The sequence below is a fragment of the Hermetia illucens genome, chromosome 3 (assembly GCF_905115235.1).
Source record: "Hermetia illucens chromosome 3, iHerIll2.2.curated.20191125, whole genome shotgun sequence".
Lineage (NCBI taxonomy): Eukaryota > Metazoa > Arthropoda > Insecta > Diptera > Stratiomyidae > Hermetia > Hermetia illucens.
In genome coordinates this window covers 25,910,254-25,930,102 of record NC_051851.1, presented here as the reverse complement: position 1 = coordinate 25,930,102, position 19,849 = coordinate 25,910,254, and the positions used below count along the sequence as shown (strand labels likewise).

The 19,849-nt window shown below is 43.7% G+C and overlaps 2 protein-coding genes across 3 annotated transcripts; both read right to left on the bottom strand.

Annotated features, from left to right (window-relative positions):
- Positions 1-227: 227 nt before the first annotated feature.
- LOC119651518 lies at positions 228-1,633 on the bottom strand. Of its 2 annotated transcripts, XM_038055149.1 has the most exons (3): positions 1,500-1,628; positions 1,341-1,444; positions 228-1,069 (listed from the first exon to the last, which is right to left on the bottom strand). In XM_038055149.1, the coding sequence occupies exons 2-3, from the start codon at positions 1,398-1,400 to the stop codon at positions 416-418; spliced, it is 714 nt and encodes a 237-aa protein (XP_037911077.1). In that variant the 5' UTR covers positions 1,401-1,444; positions 1,500-1,628; the 3' UTR covers positions 228-415. The 2 variants fall into 2 exon arrangements, with proteins under 2 accessions (XP_037911077.1, XP_037911076.1); XM_038055148.1 differs by having other exon boundaries at positions 1,341-1,633.
- An 8,391-nt stretch (positions 1,634-10,024) lies between these two features.
- LOC119651423 (E3 ubiquitin-protein ligase MARCHF5) lies at positions 10,025-18,568 on the bottom strand. The gene is made up of 4 exons (XM_038055018.1): positions 17,561-18,568; positions 11,047-11,243; positions 10,637-10,981; positions 10,025-10,479 (listed from the first exon to the last, which is right to left on the bottom strand). Exons 1-4 carry the CDS (start codon positions 18,134-18,136, stop codon positions 10,437-10,439), a joined length of 1,161 nt encoding a protein of 386 aa, XP_037910946.1. The 5' UTR covers positions 18,137-18,568; the 3' UTR covers positions 10,025-10,436.
- Positions 18,569-19,849: the final 1,281 nt, after the last annotated feature.

The following is a 19,849-nucleotide window of genomic DNA, read 5'->3' as shown; positions in this document are numbered from 1 at the left end:
AGACACTGTCTGAATCTTTTACAGCATTAATTAGATTTTGTCATTGCAAGTGGCTGACGACTAGAATGCTCCAGAAACATACAATGCAGTGGAAGCTTCTCGCGAAGCCCTAGGCGGAGCAAAAACACTTTCGAGAAAATTGGCAACCATGATTCGTACGATGGGAGAGTAAATGGCAGCCGTATATATACATATATGGTAAAGAATAACAACCATTTGTTCTACGTACATTCATTTTATTGAAAAAAATTAACATATAATAATATACTTAGAACTAGACACCACGTCGGTCTGTACAATTAATAAAGGATCTTCTTTCTGTCCTGAAGGATTTACACATCTTAAAAAAGGAATTAATTCTCAGATCTAACTATTAGTACTTAAATTTAAAAAATAATGTCAAAAAAGCTCTATTTCAAGCGGCCACATATTCTTGAGTTGATGTTACTTGACTGCTCTGTAGCCTCTTATCAAGTCCCCCCGTAAATCCACTATAGGTCTGTTGTGATGGCATATTATTCGTGGGTTGAGTATCAGTGATCGCATCCGAACCTACTACTATCCCAGCATGTGCGAATTCCTGGAAATCTTCAATATCTTCACTACTCAATACTGTCTTCGCTCGAGCCGCCGGAGTCTTAAGGAATTCCTCAGTGCCGGGAGTATATTGGATCTGTAGAGAGTAGTTCGTATGTTTGCTTAATTGTGAAGAACTTGCTAATCGCTCTGATTCATCTATTATTTCTTCTTCCTCTGCTTCCCTTAAGTTTTCAATGTAGAGGATTGATCCTAACTTTCGGTTGGATCGAATACCATTCAATCGACCTTTGTAGTCCTCTTGCCACTTCAAGAATTTGCTGTAATAATGATTGAATTTGTTGTTGAGTATTTTCAGAGTGTACTCTTGCCTTCTTTCCAGTGGTTTATTTGTTCGATTCAACATTTCAACGACCTTCTTTTCTAGACTGTAATATACGTTGCGATGGTTTAACCGTACGCGACATGGTACTTTACAGAGGGCTTGAAGTTCTGATGGTGAGAATTTATAGGCGAGTAATTCTTCGCGAAGCTGAAAAAATGGAGTATTCGAACAATGATTAGATAGCTTTTGCTTATTTCATTAAATTCGATGGTACTCTCTTAGTAATATTGTTTCCTCTAGAAAACAAAAACCGAACATTTCCCAATCGAAGGATATTTAAATTCAAATTGAAAGTTTGAGAAGCTCTGTTCCCGACAAGCAGCATTCCCGCCCCAAGGAGACAGAGGTGGTGTATACTAATGTGTTTGCGCTGAGGAAGCGGGCACCATAGTTCTCGAATTTCACCAATAATACTTACTTCGTTGCCTAGAATTTCTTTACTGAATACATCATCAGTTGGTTCGAACGAGCTGTCCATTTTCTGGGCAGAGAAACTCCAGCATCAACTCCAGGCTTGCGGATCCGGGTGAACAAAAGATAATTTGTCGAATCGAGTCCCGCTTACATCAATCCTCACATGGACCATTACGCATAGAATGTCGACGTCCTTCTTGTAAGTACGCGAAGCCGTTAAAAGAATCTAAAACGCTACTTCATCCCCATAACCAGCGAGAAATTGCAAGCGCTAATCTGACGTTTTGCTTTTAACAACAATGAAGTTAGTTTCAGTCAATCGAGCAGAACTCCCCATAGCGCAGCCAGCGTCACCTGAGCTATATTGAACAAACAACAAAGGAGTTTTGGGTTTTCTGTTATTTTTCCTCATGAGAACTATATTTATGATTTGTGGAAAACAAGGCAATATTTGTCTTGTCATCATTCATCTCTAATTTTTAAGGTTTCGTGTAAAACACAAAAAGGTGGGGGGTCGAAAGTGATCATTTCTTTAACGGACCCATTCTCAGAAACTACCCAATCCAAAAATCTGAAAAAGAAGGTGCCGCTACATGGTGCCCAGGTTTCGAAATATACTCCATATCGATATCTGTTCAAATAAAGTTAATAATTGTATACAAGTGTGTTGTATATTAGTAGTTCCAAAAGAATGGCAAGGCTCAGGTCTCGTGTGAAAAGCCATTTGATGGGCCGTTCCGCTTGAAGCCCATTGTCTATATGTTTGTTATTTTCCTGAATTCTGGAAGACTGGCAGGGTTGTTGTTCTCCTGAAATCACCAGAGGTAAGGAGTAATGCTCGGTCGTACAGGACCATATCTCTTTTCCTGGCATTTGACAAGATATCAGGGAAGAGGATTGTGATCCAGCGACTAGGGGTTGAAAACATTTCATCTGGCATCGAAAACTTCGTACGGTTTTTGAGGTGGTAGATCCACAAGCCAACCATCTTGTCCGTCGTGCAAACAAATACATCATTGCAATCATGGTAGATTTCAAAGGGGTAAGGTATCAGTGGCCGCCACGTGCGACCCAATTAGCGCTGTGATGCGCAGTTTTATTGTGACAAACTCCTAAGACCGTGACTGATGTTGTGAAAGCAGCTCTCTCACCCTGCAGCTAAAAATCTCTCTGACGTCCCCAAAGAATGGTTTACCCAGTGTCCGTAGTCTGACTTTAGCTAGAGCTGGGCAATCGCAGAGAAAGTGCATGGGGTCCCACCCCCCCTTTCTCCGCAACCTCGGCAATGCGAATTGTAGGGTATAACGAGCCTGCTGGCATGGTCTCCTATGGACCAGTGCCCTGTGCAGACCACCGTAATCTTGAATGCATTTGCAAGCGTCTGACACAGGAGCTCTTGTGGTCGGGCTATGTTATAAGCTGCTCAAATCTTCGTTGACTTGGCACAGCTGGTAAGCCTTCGCCATCTAAAGCCCGCGGCTGCTAAGTATTGCGGGTAGACTCCACCCTTGACAGCCGCCAGGGAGACACCGACTGTACCCGCCCCCAAAGGACTGCCAAGAGCAGAGCCCCGCCTGGCCAATCCGTCACTCCACTCAGCCCCCTCTATGTTCCTATGCCCGGGAACCTAGAGGAGGGTGACTTTGAGCGTGCCACCCGGACAGTTCAGCGCGTCTCTGCACTGCTCCAAGGGCCTGGAGGATGTCGTCGTTGAGTACAAGGCCTTGATGGCCGATTGACTGTCGGTCCAAATGACTATATTGCAGTTGGGGTTCGGATCACGCTCCAGCTATCAACAGATTTCCAGTATTGCCAGTACTTCCGCTTGGAATACACTAGCGATACCTGGGAGTCCATATGACTCGGATACACTGTGTGTATTCAAGAAAACACCCGTGCCGACTACACAGACCATCTTTGATCTTTTGGTAAAGAATACTGTGTCATTACCTTGCCGCCGGTTTTCCACTTTGCCCTGGTTGGAAACTCTACAGCAAAGTTTCTCGTGAAGTTCAGCTTGCTTACGACATAATTCGTGGGTAATGCCAAGATTTCCCGAGGTACTTTATCTAGGATGTCACTGTGGCCGTAGGACTTCGCTGCCCAGCATCCGCACTCATGTAGTCTGACGGCACTGCACGCTGCAACATATTTAATGTGGAGGTCTAGGGAGAGGAGGTGCAGGAGTACATTGAGAGCATCTACTGGGCAGGACTGCAGAGTCCCAGTAGCACCTGCAGACGCGGTTCTTTGAATCCTATTTAGCTTCGTTCTAATGTATTTTTTGCTCAAAGCCTGCGACCATACAATAGAGCCGTTCGTTAGGATTGAATGCACCACAACGGTGCACATTCAGAAAATCCCTGACCATCCTCGGTCAGAGACCCCATTTCTTTGCAAAGGTTCTCTTGCAGGCATAGAAGGCTGCACAAGCCTTTTTAACCCTCAGTTCTATGTTCAATCTGCAATTTAGTTTTGGATCCAGGATTACAACCAGATACTTCACATCGGAGGAAAAAATTTTTGTTCTTTCAGCCGTGATAGGTGGAATTCAGGTATCCTTGCCTTGGTGGTGAATAGCACCAGTTGCGTTTTGGTTGGATTTATGCGCATCTTGCACCTTTCGCAACGCTTCTTCCATGATGTCGCTCATAATGGACAGAAACATACCACACACTAATACCACCAAGTCGTCGGCATACGCCATTACTTCCAATCCGCTGTTGTTCAATATTCGTAAAATTTCGTCCATCACTATTAACCAGAGCACTGGAGACATGACGCCACCGTGGAGCGTGCCTCTGTTTACAGCATTGGTCAGGTGGTTGTCTCCCAGATCCGACTGGATTATTCTAGTACTTAGCATGGATATAATCCAATGCGTAAGATACCCTCCAATGCAATACTGGTCATGGCTTTCTTGATGGCGTTGAAAGCTCCCTTTAAATCCAAGAAGGCAGCTGGGGTATACTGCTTGTACTGCAGTGACCACTCAACCGTACCAAGTACCTCGTGGAGGGCGGTTTCTGTGGATTTTCCTTTGAGGTAGGCATGCATCGTCCTTAAGTGCATGTTCGGGACGCGCTCGAGGGTCATCAGCACGAAGGAGGTGAGGATGATTGGTCGAAAGTCCTTCGCGTACTCATGGCCGCGCCTGCCTACTTTCGGTATGAAAACCACTCGTCCGCGTCTCCAAGACTGTGGTACGTAACCTAAAAGAGATACAGCTCCGGTAAATCTCAACGAGTCATGACACAAGCCTTTCCTGCTGCTTCTGTAGCATGACTGGCAATGTATCATCTGGGCTCGAAGGTTTATATGCGGAGAAGCTGTTTATAGCACAGCCGATCTTATCCTCGGTAATTACTGATTTGATAGTCTCGCACGGCTGGGGCGGCCGCAAACCCTCCAAGCAAGGCTCTGACTCAGTCTGGCACTGGGACTTTGCTTGAAGATTGGGAACTGAACATGCCTTCCAAATACTTCAAAAACATCAAATTCACCGAAAAAAGTAACGAGCGAAAAGCAAAGCCAGTTGAAAGCAAGGCGTGTAAAAGTAGCAAAATATTCACAATATTTTTCTTTCTTTAGTTAAAATCCGTTAATCACGACTGCGTGCACACTGTACGACGGTTGGAGCAGAAGAGACCGGTTGGTTTTCCATGCGGTTCCTCTGTCTCCAACCAAGGGAACTGTTTCACCGCTGGCGAGTGGCGAGTTCTAAAAAACCATGGAGAGCGCCGGCGGCGTCACCTATCCGCTCGCATTGATAAATTTCGAATGTTGTCGAAATAAATCTCGGATGTTGTTAACCCTGCTGCACCACAAGCCTTTCGACTTTTTAAGGAAGGATGGGCTCTTATGTTTCTTGAACAGAATCTTACTGAGTCTCGCAGATTTGCTGGTGGTTTCGATGTTCTGACAAAAGTGCAAACAAGATCGCCTCTTGGCAGTCTTGATTGCCGAATTGTACTTCTTCAGGCAGTCCTTGTATGGTTGCCAATATTCATACCTGTATCCCTTATCAGCTTTCTGAGACTGGAGAGATCTTCATTCCACCACAGTGGCAGTGTCTTTTTACTGTACTTAGTAGGACACGAGACTTTAACGGCGGTTTCGAATGCCTTTTCCAGAGCCCCGACCTTTGACTTCAGTTCGTCTGTCGTGAAAATGTTGCGAATTTGCACACCGGAGAGTTTGTTCTTAATTATTTGACCAACCTTTCTCCAGTCGATCCTTATGGGGTCTCTGAAGGGTTTGAAACCCTCTGCGGCGAGACCTAGACTAAAAAGTATCCAATTGTGATATAAGGAGGATCTCTGGTCAGACACTCTCCAGTTTACCACCCTAAGAACCCCATTGTCGGTTGTTAGGGTGATATCTAGTAACTCCTTCCAACCGTCACAGTTCTCTGAGCTGGGGAAATGGAAGTTTGGTGTACTGCACTGTTAGTTGTTCTTCTGGCGAAGCTGATCGGTCGTGAGCCATGTAAGCCGAGGAAAGATGTACGTTCTCTGATCCTAGGTCGCTGCAGAAAAGCGAAGATACATGCTCTAGGTCTGTCCTGATCAGCGTCTTCTATGCTGTGGAATAAATTGAATTATTTGCTTTGGAGCCCTCTGATGGCTCGGTCGCCTCCAACCCAATGTTCCTGTATTAGTGCGATGTCGATGTCTTCCTCAAGGAAGAAGTCGCTGATCTTAGCAACACACGAACCGAAAGTCTCTGGAGAATTGGTTCTCGCAAATTATAACGTGGAACCCACAGACCTTCGGCGTCTAGGAGATGCTCAATGACCATCTGCGATAGCCTGGTCTCAACAGTAGTCCAGGCCTCCGGCGCTAGTTTGCTACTAGTGGAATTACCATCCGCCAGCGCCACACGTAAGTGGCTCCTAGCCATGTCACTGAAGGGTTTCTCAGTTCGTGGCTCATCGGCTGGTTGTTGTTGCGTACTTTTCTTCAGATGTTGCTTAGAATCTGAGCTCTTACCCACTCTGCTCCGCTTGTGATCTTGCTCGACCTCATCTTGAGATCGGTTGCGTTTCAGAGCGATGGGCTTCGCCTTCTGGTCGTCTGCCAGATGTTCGCTGTTGTATTCCTCAACAATCGCCTGGTATTTAGCCTGGTCTTTTTTATCCCGCTCGTCGACAGTACCGACCTCTTTATTATTAGCAATCTTGCTGAGAATATGCATAGCCTTCTTGTACTGGCTCTTAAGCAGGACACCGCTTCTAAATCGCTTTCCAGTGATCAACGTTCTTATCGATCTTTAATTTTGAGGGATCCTCCGAAGTCGAGGGTTTCAAGTTAGGAGTACTATGCCTGGTACTCGCTACACCCTGCTTGACGGCAGTGGATTCCAGGTTGGAAACCATTAGTCCATCTACCGCCTCGATACGGGAGGTCCCTGCGGTTGGTTTCAGCATCGCGGTGCAACGACTGTACTGCTCTTGACGGCTATTGTCTCCTGGCTGGATGCCAGCAGCTCGTCCTTCGATGATGCGCCTGGCAACACCCCCTCGTCTTCTATCGTCAGTTTATTTATTCTTAATATTGAGTCCATGTCTTGGTTCCACGAGTAGTCCGGGAAGAATGTCCACCCTGTCTAGTCCGGCCACCAGGGTAAAGGTCTTATTTGAAACTGAAGGTGCCCCATTTGCCACGCAGCCTTCGGCGTATGTTCCACCTTAGCACCTTCTCCAGTGCAGGGAAGTCGATCCACGGGCTGTTGCTTCGGCTCACCCCCCGCCAGATCTACTTGCCCCTAACACATTACCAGCAGACAAGCAGATCTTCGTCAGTTGCATGAACCTACTCTCAGCCCGATCCTATACACTCTTGGCCTGTCCGAAGACAGGCATTGTGAAACAGGTAAAGTATCATGTCAGATGTCAATCGTCGTAACCAAAGCAAATTTTCCGGTCCGAACGACGTTCTAATTATGATGCTGAAGAGCAAGAATTGAAGCTAAAACTTTATAAGTGTTTTTTAAGAAACCGAAGGTTTATGGACTACGTATAGCGGATTAATGGTCAAACAGTATTGAAGTTCTGTCTCTTTACTTAGTTTTAAGCTTGGATTACGCTACTTATTTGTCCCTCCCCTTGAGGATAATGCGTAATTAGAAATTCAAATTTTTTGAAGACCGACAGACAGACACGATCATTCACAATACCAGCGAACCGCCTAAAACTTCAGCGCTGCAAGTACCTTGGGTTGTTGTTCTCAGCCAATGATAAACTGCGCCATTAAATTAGAACAACCTGGATTTCTGAATCTCACAACTGGCATATATTATGATGGATGCATAACCGAGCATCTTGAATTCAAAAACAACTGAAGTACTGTGTAATCTGCCACCTTCTTTGACTTCAAGTACAACGAAAATTTTGCACTATTGGCTTCTGTAGCCCCGAATAAGTATATCCACTCCGGTAAGACATGTTGCTCATCTTCGACAAATAATGATATAATGCGGTCGGATATATACCGATATTTCGGGAGCCATTTGTTTAGTGCTACACGTCTGCACTGATGAAGGGAACAAGTGGTTTTCGAAATATTGTCATATATGCAAATATAATAAATAGTACAAGCGAAAAAGCAAAAATCGTCTAATAATTTTAAATCATTTAAAAAAACTTTAGTTTATTCTTTTATTTTGTTTATGACCATTTTGTTCTCACGCTCGCAATTCCCGTAATCCCACTCAATCTCTCCCTTCTTCTATTAGTTTCGCTGACTCCACTGCCAACTCCCCACAACAATCCTGCAACCTACTCTGCACCTATTTCTTTTCAGTGTTTTCTCCCTCGAGCCCTCCACCCTCTACACCTCTCATAAATGCAGACTGTTCCAAATCTCTGGCCATTCCTCTCCTTACGCCTTCATTGGTAATCTTGACCCCAATGTCGGACCTGGCCCCGATACGCTTCCTAACCTCTTCCTCATTAACTGTAGAAAACACATTTCCCTCCCCCTGAGTATAATCGACAACAAAAGTCTAGATGAATGCTACTTTCCCCGTCTTTGGAAAGAGGCCCTTATCATCCCTATCCTCAAGAGTGGAGACAATTCCCTTGCTGTGAACTACCGCCCCATTTTTTTTCTCTCCTCTTGCTCCAAAATTCTGGAAAGATACGTCAATGACTGGTTGGACGCGCATTTCGGACACCTCATTGTCAAAGAGCAGCATGATTTCGTGAAACAGATCTACGGCTTCAAACCTTCTGGTCTTTACCAACTTTGCTGCTAAATGCTTGAATTCGCGTCAGGAGGTACATGTTATTTATACCGATTTCTCCAAAGCCTTTGATACTGTTGACCATAACATCCTCCTCTCTAAACTTTCATCACTAGACTTCCCTCCCTCAGTCGCCTCCTGGATTTCCTCCTATCTCTCATACCGTTTCTGCAAAGTTTCTTTTCATTGTTACTCTCTCGTTCCTTCTCTCCTTCCTCTGGTGTTCCCCAAGGCTCTACACTTGACCCCCTATTTTTCCTGTTTTTTATCAATGAACTCCCCTCCCGGTGTTTGTTTTACGCAGACGACCTTAAATTATTTGCCTCTATTTCGTCTCCGCTGGACTGTGCTCTCTTGCAGTCCAACCTTGATACTGTGGTCCGTTGGTGTTCTGTTAACAAGCTAACACTGCATCTGAGCAAATGTCACTGAATGTGCTATTCGCTTAAACCCTCCCTAACATCCTTTTCCTATTCTCTCAGTTTACAACCCCTTTCACTACTGATCTCCTTCAAAGACCTGGGTGTAATATTCGACGATAAACTTCGTTTCAATTCCCACTTCGTTGACATCATCAATAGAGCTTCCAAAATGTCTGATTTTATCCTACGTTCCTCCTTCGACTTTACCTCAATCCAGCTCTCCTTAACACTCTTCAATTCCCTTGTCAGAAACATCCTTGAATATTGCTGTGTAATCTGGTCCCCCTTCCGCATTCGGGACTGCCGCGCTCTTGAAGTTGTACAATGCAAATTCACCCGGATCCTCTTTTACAAAAAGAACCTTCCACGGGTTGATTATCCGTCACGACTCCGCACTCCTAATCTCCCCTCCCCACAGCAACCCCGTATCTTCCTTGATATGTGTACTCTTTCAAACTCTGCAATTGTCTGATGGACTGCCCCACCAACTCGGATATTACTTTCCGTATCGTCTCATAACACACGTAGTGCGGGCATTTTTTATGTACCCTTCGCGTGGCTCGAGATTTACTTCCACTCTCCGATCCCGAAGTTATGTCGGGCCTACAACGCCCTCCAGCTTGGGTCCTTCGACTCTATTTCCTTTTCTAGTTTCAAGCGCAAAATAAGCCATTCACTTGCTCCTCCCTCTGAGGACAATATGTAATAAGGAATTTGTTTTCTGTGTATTGTCCTCATTAAATAAATAAATAAATCATAGGCTGGAATGTAGGGACCAATTGCATAAAGGAGAGTTTTCCACCTATTTCTACTTTCGGTCACGCTGCTCGCAGGGAAGAGGTGAGGCAGCGCCTGATGAGTTGCCTCTGCCATGGAGGAAACCAATAGACTTTTTTCTTTTTGTATGCTTGGGTGCTATGCCTCAAACGTTCCGGTTCCACATCGAGTGGATGTGGACTTAGGATCCCTAATATCTCAAATTGCATCAATCCAAACTCATCATCAGAACAAAACACAATAATCCACTTTTCAAAAATATATTCAAATACATCTTTTGTCTCCTGATCGTAACGTATCGACTGTAAAAGTTGTTAGCTATATTTCTAATATCAATATATACAATATATTCACAAAGCATGCATTGAAGAAGTCGGAAACATTCGTAAATTTACAAGAATAGTCATATCTAGTCCAAGTCGTGATTTCATCACGTTCCATCACTTCATGTGTATACAAAGACGCAATTTCTATCTAGAGGATATATTTCTTTTTACAAAAATTTATATTTATTGACTACATCAATTTCAAAGGTAGCGTAAAAAATTCATTTGACTATTTGAAATAATCAAACAAACAGAAAAAAAAACTCGACTTTTGTCTCTCAACACATTCCCTCCTCTTCCGAACGAGAGCATTTCACTTGATTTATTTTCCTAATGCAAAATCTGTCCTTCCACCTCCAGAATTATGCCTCTTCTTGGTATTTTTAATTTTTTTTTAAAACAACATAAAACGTAACAATAATATGTAAATCGTCATTAGTTTATGACTCCCATCAAACATTTCTCTTTATATCAACAATTAAAAAATGGATAATAGCAAATTGGATTAGGAAAAAGTTGGCAAAACTTACACCAAATTATCGTGGTCGCGATCTGCCCCGCCGCCCGAATGTCGTACATGCCGAATGTAGTGTTGTACGTTTGATGGCGTGTAATCGACAACTTTTCGTTCCCGCTTGCGACTGTATTGTTGCTGTTTCAGGTAGATTTTCAGAATTCCCTTCACCGTGATGAATGTGAGACCACCGAGCAGTGTCCGGTGGAGGGTGTTTTCTACTGACTCGAATAGCAATCGTCCGACTAGAGAGGAAATCGTTGGCAGCAAAAGAGCACCGCACAGGATTCGTGTGACGGAAAGTGCATCCGACATTGATGGCGCTGTTTGATTTTGGTTTTGATCGTCTTCTTCCTCATCGCTGTTGAATGGATATGGTTTCAAAATGAGTGATGTAGATTTGGAAGAGGTTAATGTATAACTTACGGATATGGAACTATCAGACTCATTAATGGGAATTTTCGGGCAACACTTCGCTTGTTACGGATGATTCGCAGCACAGCTTCCTCCCATCGGATCATGCGGCCCAGAACTAGACCAACCGGAATTGCAGGAAGTCCGATTAAAAGAACCAACGGATCACCATTTTCCATTAATGCTAGTCCCTTTTTGTGACCGACGATCTGGAAATAGAAAGGAATTAAAAGAGGTAAATTTATTCTAAATGAGCAGTGATTAAACGATTCGGACTAATTTGAAAATAGAAGAACGAATCATGCATAAAATTCATAAGAAAGAATCGAAAAACACATTCTACAGCAGATGTTACGGGAAGATGATGTTTTGTCCATTAGGTGGCGGTTAGGGTGATCATTCCAATAACGCTTTACGAAATATTGCTTAGTGATAATATCAGATAGCAGCCAGCTGAAACAGGGCGAACTGTGACATTCTGAAAGGTCTGATTTTCCAATGGGTGTCAAAATGGAAACTGCATAACTTACTACATTTCTGCAGATACATTTGTAAGTTACCGGTAATGCTCTCTATTCATTCTCCCCAGGAATTTTCAGCTTACGCTTTAGATCAACAGCCGCTAACATTTTTCGGGGAGAAGGGCGGAATTCCTTCCTTTCCTTTATGAACACTTGCGCTGCCTTGAATTTCAATACCATCAAAAACTCCTTGGGTTGCATTCTCGATCACTTCCTTTTCGACCTCCCCGAGGGCCATTTTTCTTTATTTTCTTGCACATCCCCGTATGTCGCTCATTATCCCCTACTTGAATTTGAAAGGGAGCTCCTCCGTTCAAACTCCAAAACTGTGCGTAAATCTACTAAATTCAACTTCCGCAAAGTCAACTTTGCCGGTCTCAACTCAGCTTTAGTGTCTTTCAACTGAGATTAGATATTATGCAACCCAACGACCAAACTCTTAGCACCTTTTACAATATCCTTTCCGTTCTCATCTCCTGTTATGTCCGTTTTTCCTTTGCTTGTCTGCATTTGCACCCAACTTGGTTCACAACGAAGATCGTTAATAACGAGAGACGTTCGGTGATGCGTCTATCGCGAACGAGAATTGTGGAACGTTATTTCATCTAAGTTGCGTTGATAGATGAGCCAATTTCATAGCAAATCTCAAAATTGGCAGATAGCATTAATCTGAGATATTTGAATCGGTCAGTTCTCGGTGGATCACTAAAACTGATAGTGATAATGTCGGTTTCATTGAAATCAGGACTCCAAAATTCTGTTTTATTTAGAATCAGTCAGAGATTGCGCTGCATGAGGCGATTATTTCACTTTTGGACAAGTTGCTCAAAATCAGTTTTGTTGGGAGACACAAGTAAAATATCATCTGCACAGAGTAATGGGTACGATGCTGGACGTCGGGTGTCACGAGTGACAGTCTTCGTGAAAAAAACTTAACACTACTTTATGGAGATGCTGTTTTCCTAGCATCCCATAGAAAAGCTGATCTCGAGCAATTTGTTCAAAAATGAATCTCTAATTGAATTTGAATAAAACAGACGACCGATTCTAATGAAACAGGCACTATCACTCTTCTTTTCCTTCAGCCTTTGTCCCGTTCACAAGCAGGGCCGGCTCGTCGTGATTAATTTCGCCATTTGGGTCTATCGAATGTCTGGTCTGGGTGCAATCTCGAGGCTTTTAAATCCCGATCCCGCGTATCAAGTCACCGTTGTTTCGGCCGGCTTTTTGGTCGTTTACCATCGACTTCGATGTTCAAACCAATCTTGGCAAGTGAATTCTCGTTAGCACGAATTGCGTAACCATACCATCGAAAACGCCTCTCTCGCAATTTTCTCATTTCGGATGTGATCAAAACGTGTTACGCCACTAGTCCAACGCAACATCTTCGTCTCCATTATCGCAAGACGCCGTTCATTGTCTTCTAGAGTCGGCCAACACTCAGAACCATAGAGGGCGAGCGGACGGACGACATTGCGGTAAATTTTAGATTTGAGACGTTCGTTGATACGTCGATCACAAAGGACACCAGTTGTGCAACGCCACTTCATCCAGGTTGCGTTTATGTGTGAAGCAATTTCAAAACGCAATTCTCCATTGACTGATAGCATTGACCCGAGGTATTTAAATCGCTCAGTCCTGGGCAGGTCACTGACACGCTGACAGTGATTGTGCCTGTTTCATGGGGATCGGTCGTCAAAAATTCAGTTTTCTTTAAATTCAATCTGAGACCGTGTTGCATGAGGCGATCATTCCATTTTTGGACAAGTTGCTGGAAATCATTTTTGCTATGTGATGCTAGGAAAATTTCATCTGCATAAAGCAATGTGTAGGGTGCTGACGTTGGATATCCCGTGAGACGGTGTCCATAACAAGAACAGAAACACGAAGCGGTTTTGATACACCCGCCATACTTTGAACTTTACTTTTCGAATCGTGGTAGAGGAATTGAACACAGCGCATGAGTTCTTCTGGCTGTGTTGTCGTAAAGCATACCAGATGAATTCGTGTGGTTCACGGTCAAACGCGTTCTCTAGATCGAGAAATGCAATGTAAAGAGAGCAATGGCGTTTCTCCATGAGTAACCGCGCTGTGTATTGCGTCAGTAGTTCCGCAGTTTTTGACAAATCCGGTTAGATTCACGGTTATTTCAACGATTTCGCGAATACGGTTATCAAGAATGCGATCAAAAATTTTCATAGTATGAAAAAGTAACCGGATCGGTCAGTAATTTGAACATTCTGTTTGACTACCTATCTTTTTCCATATTGGAACATTGGTACTTTCTTGCCAGTCAGATGGTGCTCTTCCTTCCTGAATAACCCGGTTAAAGAATTCACTGAGCCACAGTGTTGGGTCCCAGCTCTTCGCTTTCCAGAGCTCAGATGCGATGTCGTCAGGTCCTGTTGCTTTCCCCGACTTCATTTGTCTTATTGCCTCCTCGACTTCAATTGCGCTGACTGGTGGAACTGGTCCAAATGTCGGCAATGATTGTGGAAGTGGAGGATGAGCAAATTCTTCAGTTGAAATCTGCTCTAAGTATTCTCGCCATCTATCCGTTGCGGCTCGACAGTTGGTAAATAAAGTACCGTTCATTCCGCCTTAAGCAAGTCGATACAGATCTCTCTCGCCATCCCGAGTGTCCATTTTATCGTAAAGATTTTTGTAATGGTCCGCTCAGATGACAGCGACTGCTTTCTTTGCTTCAGGGTTGGCATTCTTATAAATTTAAAAATTTTATTTTAAATTGGCCAGCGTTTTATCGTCGAGAAACTTGTAATAGAGGCGTTTCTTTTCACGGACCTTCATTTCAACATCGTCATTCTAAAGCCAAGTATCTCGGTTGATGTACCCCTTACCCGGCTTGGTGACCCCGAGGGTTGCAGAGGCCGCTTTGTGGATCGTGTCTTTCATTTGGTTCCATGATTCTTCCACATTCGTAATGGTCGGCAATCGTATGAGTGAGATCGTTTCTTCTTTCTTCTCACCAAATCGCCACCATTTAATGCGTCGCGGGCCAGTGCGTTCCTCACGCTGTTTTATCGGTGGCTTAATTCGCAGGGCGGCAATCAACGGCCGATATTAAGGTGCGATGGTCTCATAGGGAACGACTTTGCAATCAGTGACAGTGGTAAAATGTTGGCGTCTTATGAGAATATAGTCGATTTGCGTTTTACTGTTCCCACTATAAAATGTAGGAAGATGAGACAATCTTTTGATGAACCATATATTCATAAGTACAAGGTCATGGGTGTCCGCAAAATCGATTATACGCTCGCCACCCTCATTTCGCGCTCCGAACCCCTTTCCCCCGTGGCACCTGTTACCGTCTGCCTTTTCACCCACATGACCATTAAGGTCGCCGGGAATGATGATATAGTCGTCAGCAGACACGTGACAAGTCTTTTCAATGAGAAGTTGCCAGAAGGCATCTTTCCCGGCGTCAGATCGACCTGTCTGTGGTGCGTACGCGGTGAAGAAGTGAATAGTGCGATCAGCTGATATAATGGTGAGCTTCGTCAGCCGATCATCAAATCATTCGACTTCTTTAATGGCATCACGGAAACCCTCAGAGATGGCAATGCCAACACCATATTGAGTGTGTGGGTTACCAAAATAGAGAAGTTTGTAGCCATTTTTACCGCGTTCGCGTTCAATGTCGCAGCTTTTGGCGCCAGACCATCGGGTTTCTTGCAGAGCGCACACATCAATGCGCCTTTTCCGAAGGGCTCTTGCGAGTTCCTCGGTCTTTCCAGTTAGCGTACCAACATTTAGCGGGCAGACACGTATTTGTTTTGTTCGTTGTGTTCGTCCTGGCGCCGTCCATGCGTCAAGAACCCCTGCCCATTTCTCGACAGGCCCGGGGCCCGTCCTGCCGCGTCGAATGAGGTGGACGCCCTAGCATTTCTCTGAGGCTTCTGACTCAATCCGATCATCATGTTTGTAACGACATTGTATGTATTTTCATGGTCGGCCTGTCGCGGGACCTGTCACCAAGAGAGATCAGGTAGGATTTAGCATAGTAGAATAACTCCAACTATACTCTATTTATCTCTTTCCCTGATCTCAGCATTTTATTTTTGTTTTACTGAGGATAGTACAGAGTACGTTGCCTCAAACCCTCCTCCTGGGCTTGGGATCAGCATATTATGTTAACAGCACTATCAATGTTAATGATCTATCCAGAACTGAGCTATTTAAATATCTCCAATCAATGCTATCAGTCAATGGCGCAACTCGGATAAAGTGGCGCTCCAAAATAAAAGACAATGAACGACGCCTCGCGGCAATGAAAACGAAGATGTTGGGTTGAATTTGTGACGTAACATGCCTTGATCGCATTTGAAATGCGGATACCCTCGATCGATATGGGGTCGCACCGATATTGTGGAAAAATAGTATGGTCACGTAATTGGCCCTAGCGCGAATAAACTTCCCAGAATTATTCGTTTTGAGAATGATGGGGTCCTAAGTTCGCATCAACTTAATGCTGGACCGGACCAAATGGGGAGCAACTTACTCCCTCTTTCCTGGTCCACAGACCCCTCGCTTAGGGCTTGCACCCAAACTTTTCCAAAAAGTCAAGCGATGACAACTTTACGGTTTCTTACCAGGACAGAGCCCTCAACATCTGCGAGCCGCTACGGTCATGCTGCTCCCAGGGCAGAGGTGAGGCAGCGTCTGACGATTTGCCTCTGCCCTGGTAAGAAACCGTAAAGCCGCCATCGCTTGACTTTTTTTCCCCAGAATTGGTCCGAACATCCAAGTCGATGGAAAACGACCAAAGCTTGATATGCTGGATAGTGATTTGAAAGCCACGCGACTGCATCCAGCGCAGCTCTTTGACCGAGAAAAAATATGCAACCGATCAGGACGAGTCGACTCCAATTTCCGAATGGGGCAAAGGCTGATGAAGATTATCTTAGGAAAAAACAACGAAAGCATTTTTATTCTTTGAAAGCTATGCGTGGAAAAAAAGTCTGGTTTCCTTTTTCCAACTCGCAGAGAACATCAGAAACTAGGATAATTGGATTTGTGGAGGTCGACATGCCTTTTCTAAACCGATGTTGTTGTTGCTCGTTGAGAAGCGAGTTGATGACAGGAGTGAGTTTATTACAGACGAGTTTCTCAAAGAGTTTAGGGATTGCTGACAAAATAGCGATTTGTCGATAATTACCCACAGACCTTCTATCGCCACTCTTGTAGATAGACGGGGGATTCCCACGCGGATGGGAAGATGCCCGTTGAGAGCGATTTGTTAAGGTTTATGTACAGAGGATTCGTCAATAGATCAATGCACTGCATAAAAAAGTAGGGAGGGATTAAGTTGGGGCCGGGACCTTTGTTTATGTTGAGTTCCTGAAGAGCTTTGCGGCTCTCTTCCCGGCTAAAAAGTCTTACATCGATGTTGATGACGGAATATGTGGACAAAAAGTGTTTTGCTTATATAAAAAGGATAACTTTCGGCAATGAATATGAACCATGCTATCAACCAATATTAAAACCAAGCTTCAACTCAGAAATCATGGTCATCATCAATTGAATATGCGCCACAATAAGACGGACTTTAATCCACATAAATTCGTTTTGTATTACTTCTAATCAATCATAACAAAATTTGAGTATGTTATGCAATCAGAGCGAGCAATCAAAGGAGCAAATCAGTATGAGTTGATGGATGCGTCGAGACAATGCCACGAGCAAATGAAATTGTGATGAAATTCCCACGTGTTGTTACCAAACAGTCCGCACATTAGTCTAATGCAAATAAATGCTAAATAAAAGGCTACTATGGCTGCCTACAGATTCTAATAATGACTAAATAAAGCATTCAATTCAGTCAAAACTGACGAGATAAGCTTATCGCATTATTCGCCTCCACAAAACTCCATTCAATTCCCAGCCGAGCATTCTATAAACATCTGATAAGTGGACGGGAGGAAAGTCAGGTCTCACAATAACAATTGTTCATTATCATGCATTCGATTAGAAATAATCGCAATTACCTGCAGCACAGTGACCGCTCCGTAGGTGACTGCGGTCCAGTAAATCGACCCCACAATTGCCCCGGCCGCGATGAACGGACTCAATCGCTTGACGATGTTATCAAAACCTTCTAGGATAACGGCGAAGTTTCCCATGGGCGGGTACACGATGATGTATTCCGTTTGGCATTGTTGGCAGCTCACACTCCGCAACGCGTTTCCCTTCTGCTTTTCGTCGATCCACCGGTGCAGGCAGCTCTGATGAACCCACTTTGTTGTGCCTCGACATTGGCAGGGTTGCACCCAGGCCGCCAGTTTGTTGTCCTCCTCGGTGGCGAAACAGATCCAGCAACAGCGTTCCTCGGATGGCTGCGACCGAGCTGGAATGAAAGCCGGTACCCGATCTGTACTCGTCACCTCGACGGTTCCTTCTGTAGAGGCTGACGGAACCACCGTGGAGGCTGGTGTGCTGTCCTTTATGCCATTGCTATCTGTGCTTGGATTCGAGACTTCTGTGACCGTCGTGCTGAACGAAACGGTTGTGCCGCTGGTAGTTTCGTGGCTGGCGTTTTCAAGGTTATCGCCAACGGTCGACATTGTTCTCTGTGGATCCCTGAATTCCGAATACGATCACTATTTAACTCTAACTTATCTCTTCCTGCTTTGGTCGTGGTACGTAAAATCTATCCCGGGTTTTCGTCTCCAATTCTCAGAATAATTTTTGAATGTTTTGGATTGCAAAAAAATGAAACGTCAAAAAATTATTGACATAATTTGCTTCTTGTTTTCTCAGCTTGCAGCTCCAAAAATTTCACGGTACTTTTTCTCTATCTACAGTTTCTGTGCGAATTTTCAGTTGATTATGTTATGCGGCAACGAAAAGGAAAAATGCACACTAGTGGAAGTAATCACGCACAAATTTTCACGGCCTAAAACTCTGCAGCGACGGATGCAAAGTAAAATACGTAAACCAGACTAAATTGAAAATAAATTAGCTGGACGGAGAGAAATGTCAATTGAATGCGGATTGTTCTTGCAGTTTGAGATGCACTGAGGTTGTAGGGAGCAAGGCAGCTTTGATGAAAAGTTCTTGTAGGGGAGTGCGGTAGGCAAGAAATATTCAGTTGTAGTTTTAGGGGTTTACCCGTCCAAAAGGGGAAACTTGGCTGTGGAAATAAATTATGCAAGACGATTTGGTAAGGTAAGTAGTGTAATTTCTATTTTTGGCAGCCACGCTATTGCTAATAACATACAGTGTGTTCAATAAGAGCACGTAATATAGAAATTAAGCTAACAAAAGGAAATCTATTTTGAATTATAGATTTTATTTAAGTAATATACGAAGGCTCGAAGTTATTTAATATGGGACACCTTTCACATCGTCTGGGTTTTGAAAATACCGATCAAATGTGAGAGTCCTTTTTCCTCTTTCTTGTACTACCCAGAAGAACACAATCAGTTTCGATGTTTAGGACCACCTTGCAGAATGCTTTTCCCCAGACCCTTTGCATAAGTCATAGTCGACGAAGCAGATGCCAACCATCTGCAATCCATTAGATAAATAAATCCCCGACCTTCCTGGAATGACATCCCATTAGATAAATAAATCCCCGACCTTCCTGGAATAATATCCCATTAGATAAATAATTCCCCGACCTTCCAGGAACATTATCACCATGGGTAATAAAAGTCTGAACCCATATAGTAATTAAGATTACAGGCCATAGGGAAACATGTTTTGTATAGTTTCCCTGTGTTAAAGATAAGAACCATGGGTCACAAGGAAATATGTATTGCATATTTCCCTGTCGACTCATTAGTAAATAAGACGTAGTATTTAAGGAGGTGTAGAAAACGGAGATCAGCAGTTCCTCGAGTACTACCAGAGCGTAAGCACTCTGGCCCTCGTGAATGAATAAAAAAGTATAAAACAAATATCGTTTCATTTGTTAACCCATTTGTCAACTGTTATTTGTTAACTGGCGCCCAACAAAGGATTTGAACCTATCCTATTCCTTGATAAATTTTTTTCACGGCAAAGTTATAGCCGGTATAAGAGAGAGTGTATATTACATGTAATAATCGCGTCGAGTTACACGGTGTTATAGCAGTGATAAGTGGCATTCTGGAGAGCAATTAGAGACAGTTAAGTGTTAGTTATAGTTACCTGTGAAAATACGTCGATGTTAATCCTGTAAGTAATTTTTTTTTTTTTGTAAAACCTTGTAGCTAATATTATCTATAATACTTTGCTCTTATTTCTCTATTCTCTTTTGAAATTTTGTAAACTTCGAAAAAATGTCACTGAGC

Bases quoted from the DNA above. Each gene is read 5' to 3' on its own strand.
- LOC119651518 (XM_038055148.1), bottom strand. From the start codon at position 1,400: ATGGACAGCTCGTTCGAACCAACTGATGATGTATTCAGTAAAGAAATT. The intron at 1,070-1,340 runs GTAAGTATTATT...CCATTTTTTCAG, and splicing joins AAGAAATTCTAGGCAACGAA to CTTCGCGAAGAATTACTCGC.
- LOC119651423 (XM_038055018.1), bottom strand. From the start codon at position 18,136: ATGTCGACCGTTGGCGATAACCTTGAAAACGCCAGCCACGAAACTACC. The intron at 11,244-17,560 runs GTAATTGCGATT...TTCTATTTCCAG, and splicing joins GAGCGGTCACTGTGCTGCAG to ATCGTCGGTCACAAAAAGGG. The intron at 10,982-11,046 runs GTAAGTTATACA...TCCATTCAACAG, and splicing joins AGTCTGATAGTTCCATATCC to CGATGAGGAAGAAGACGATC.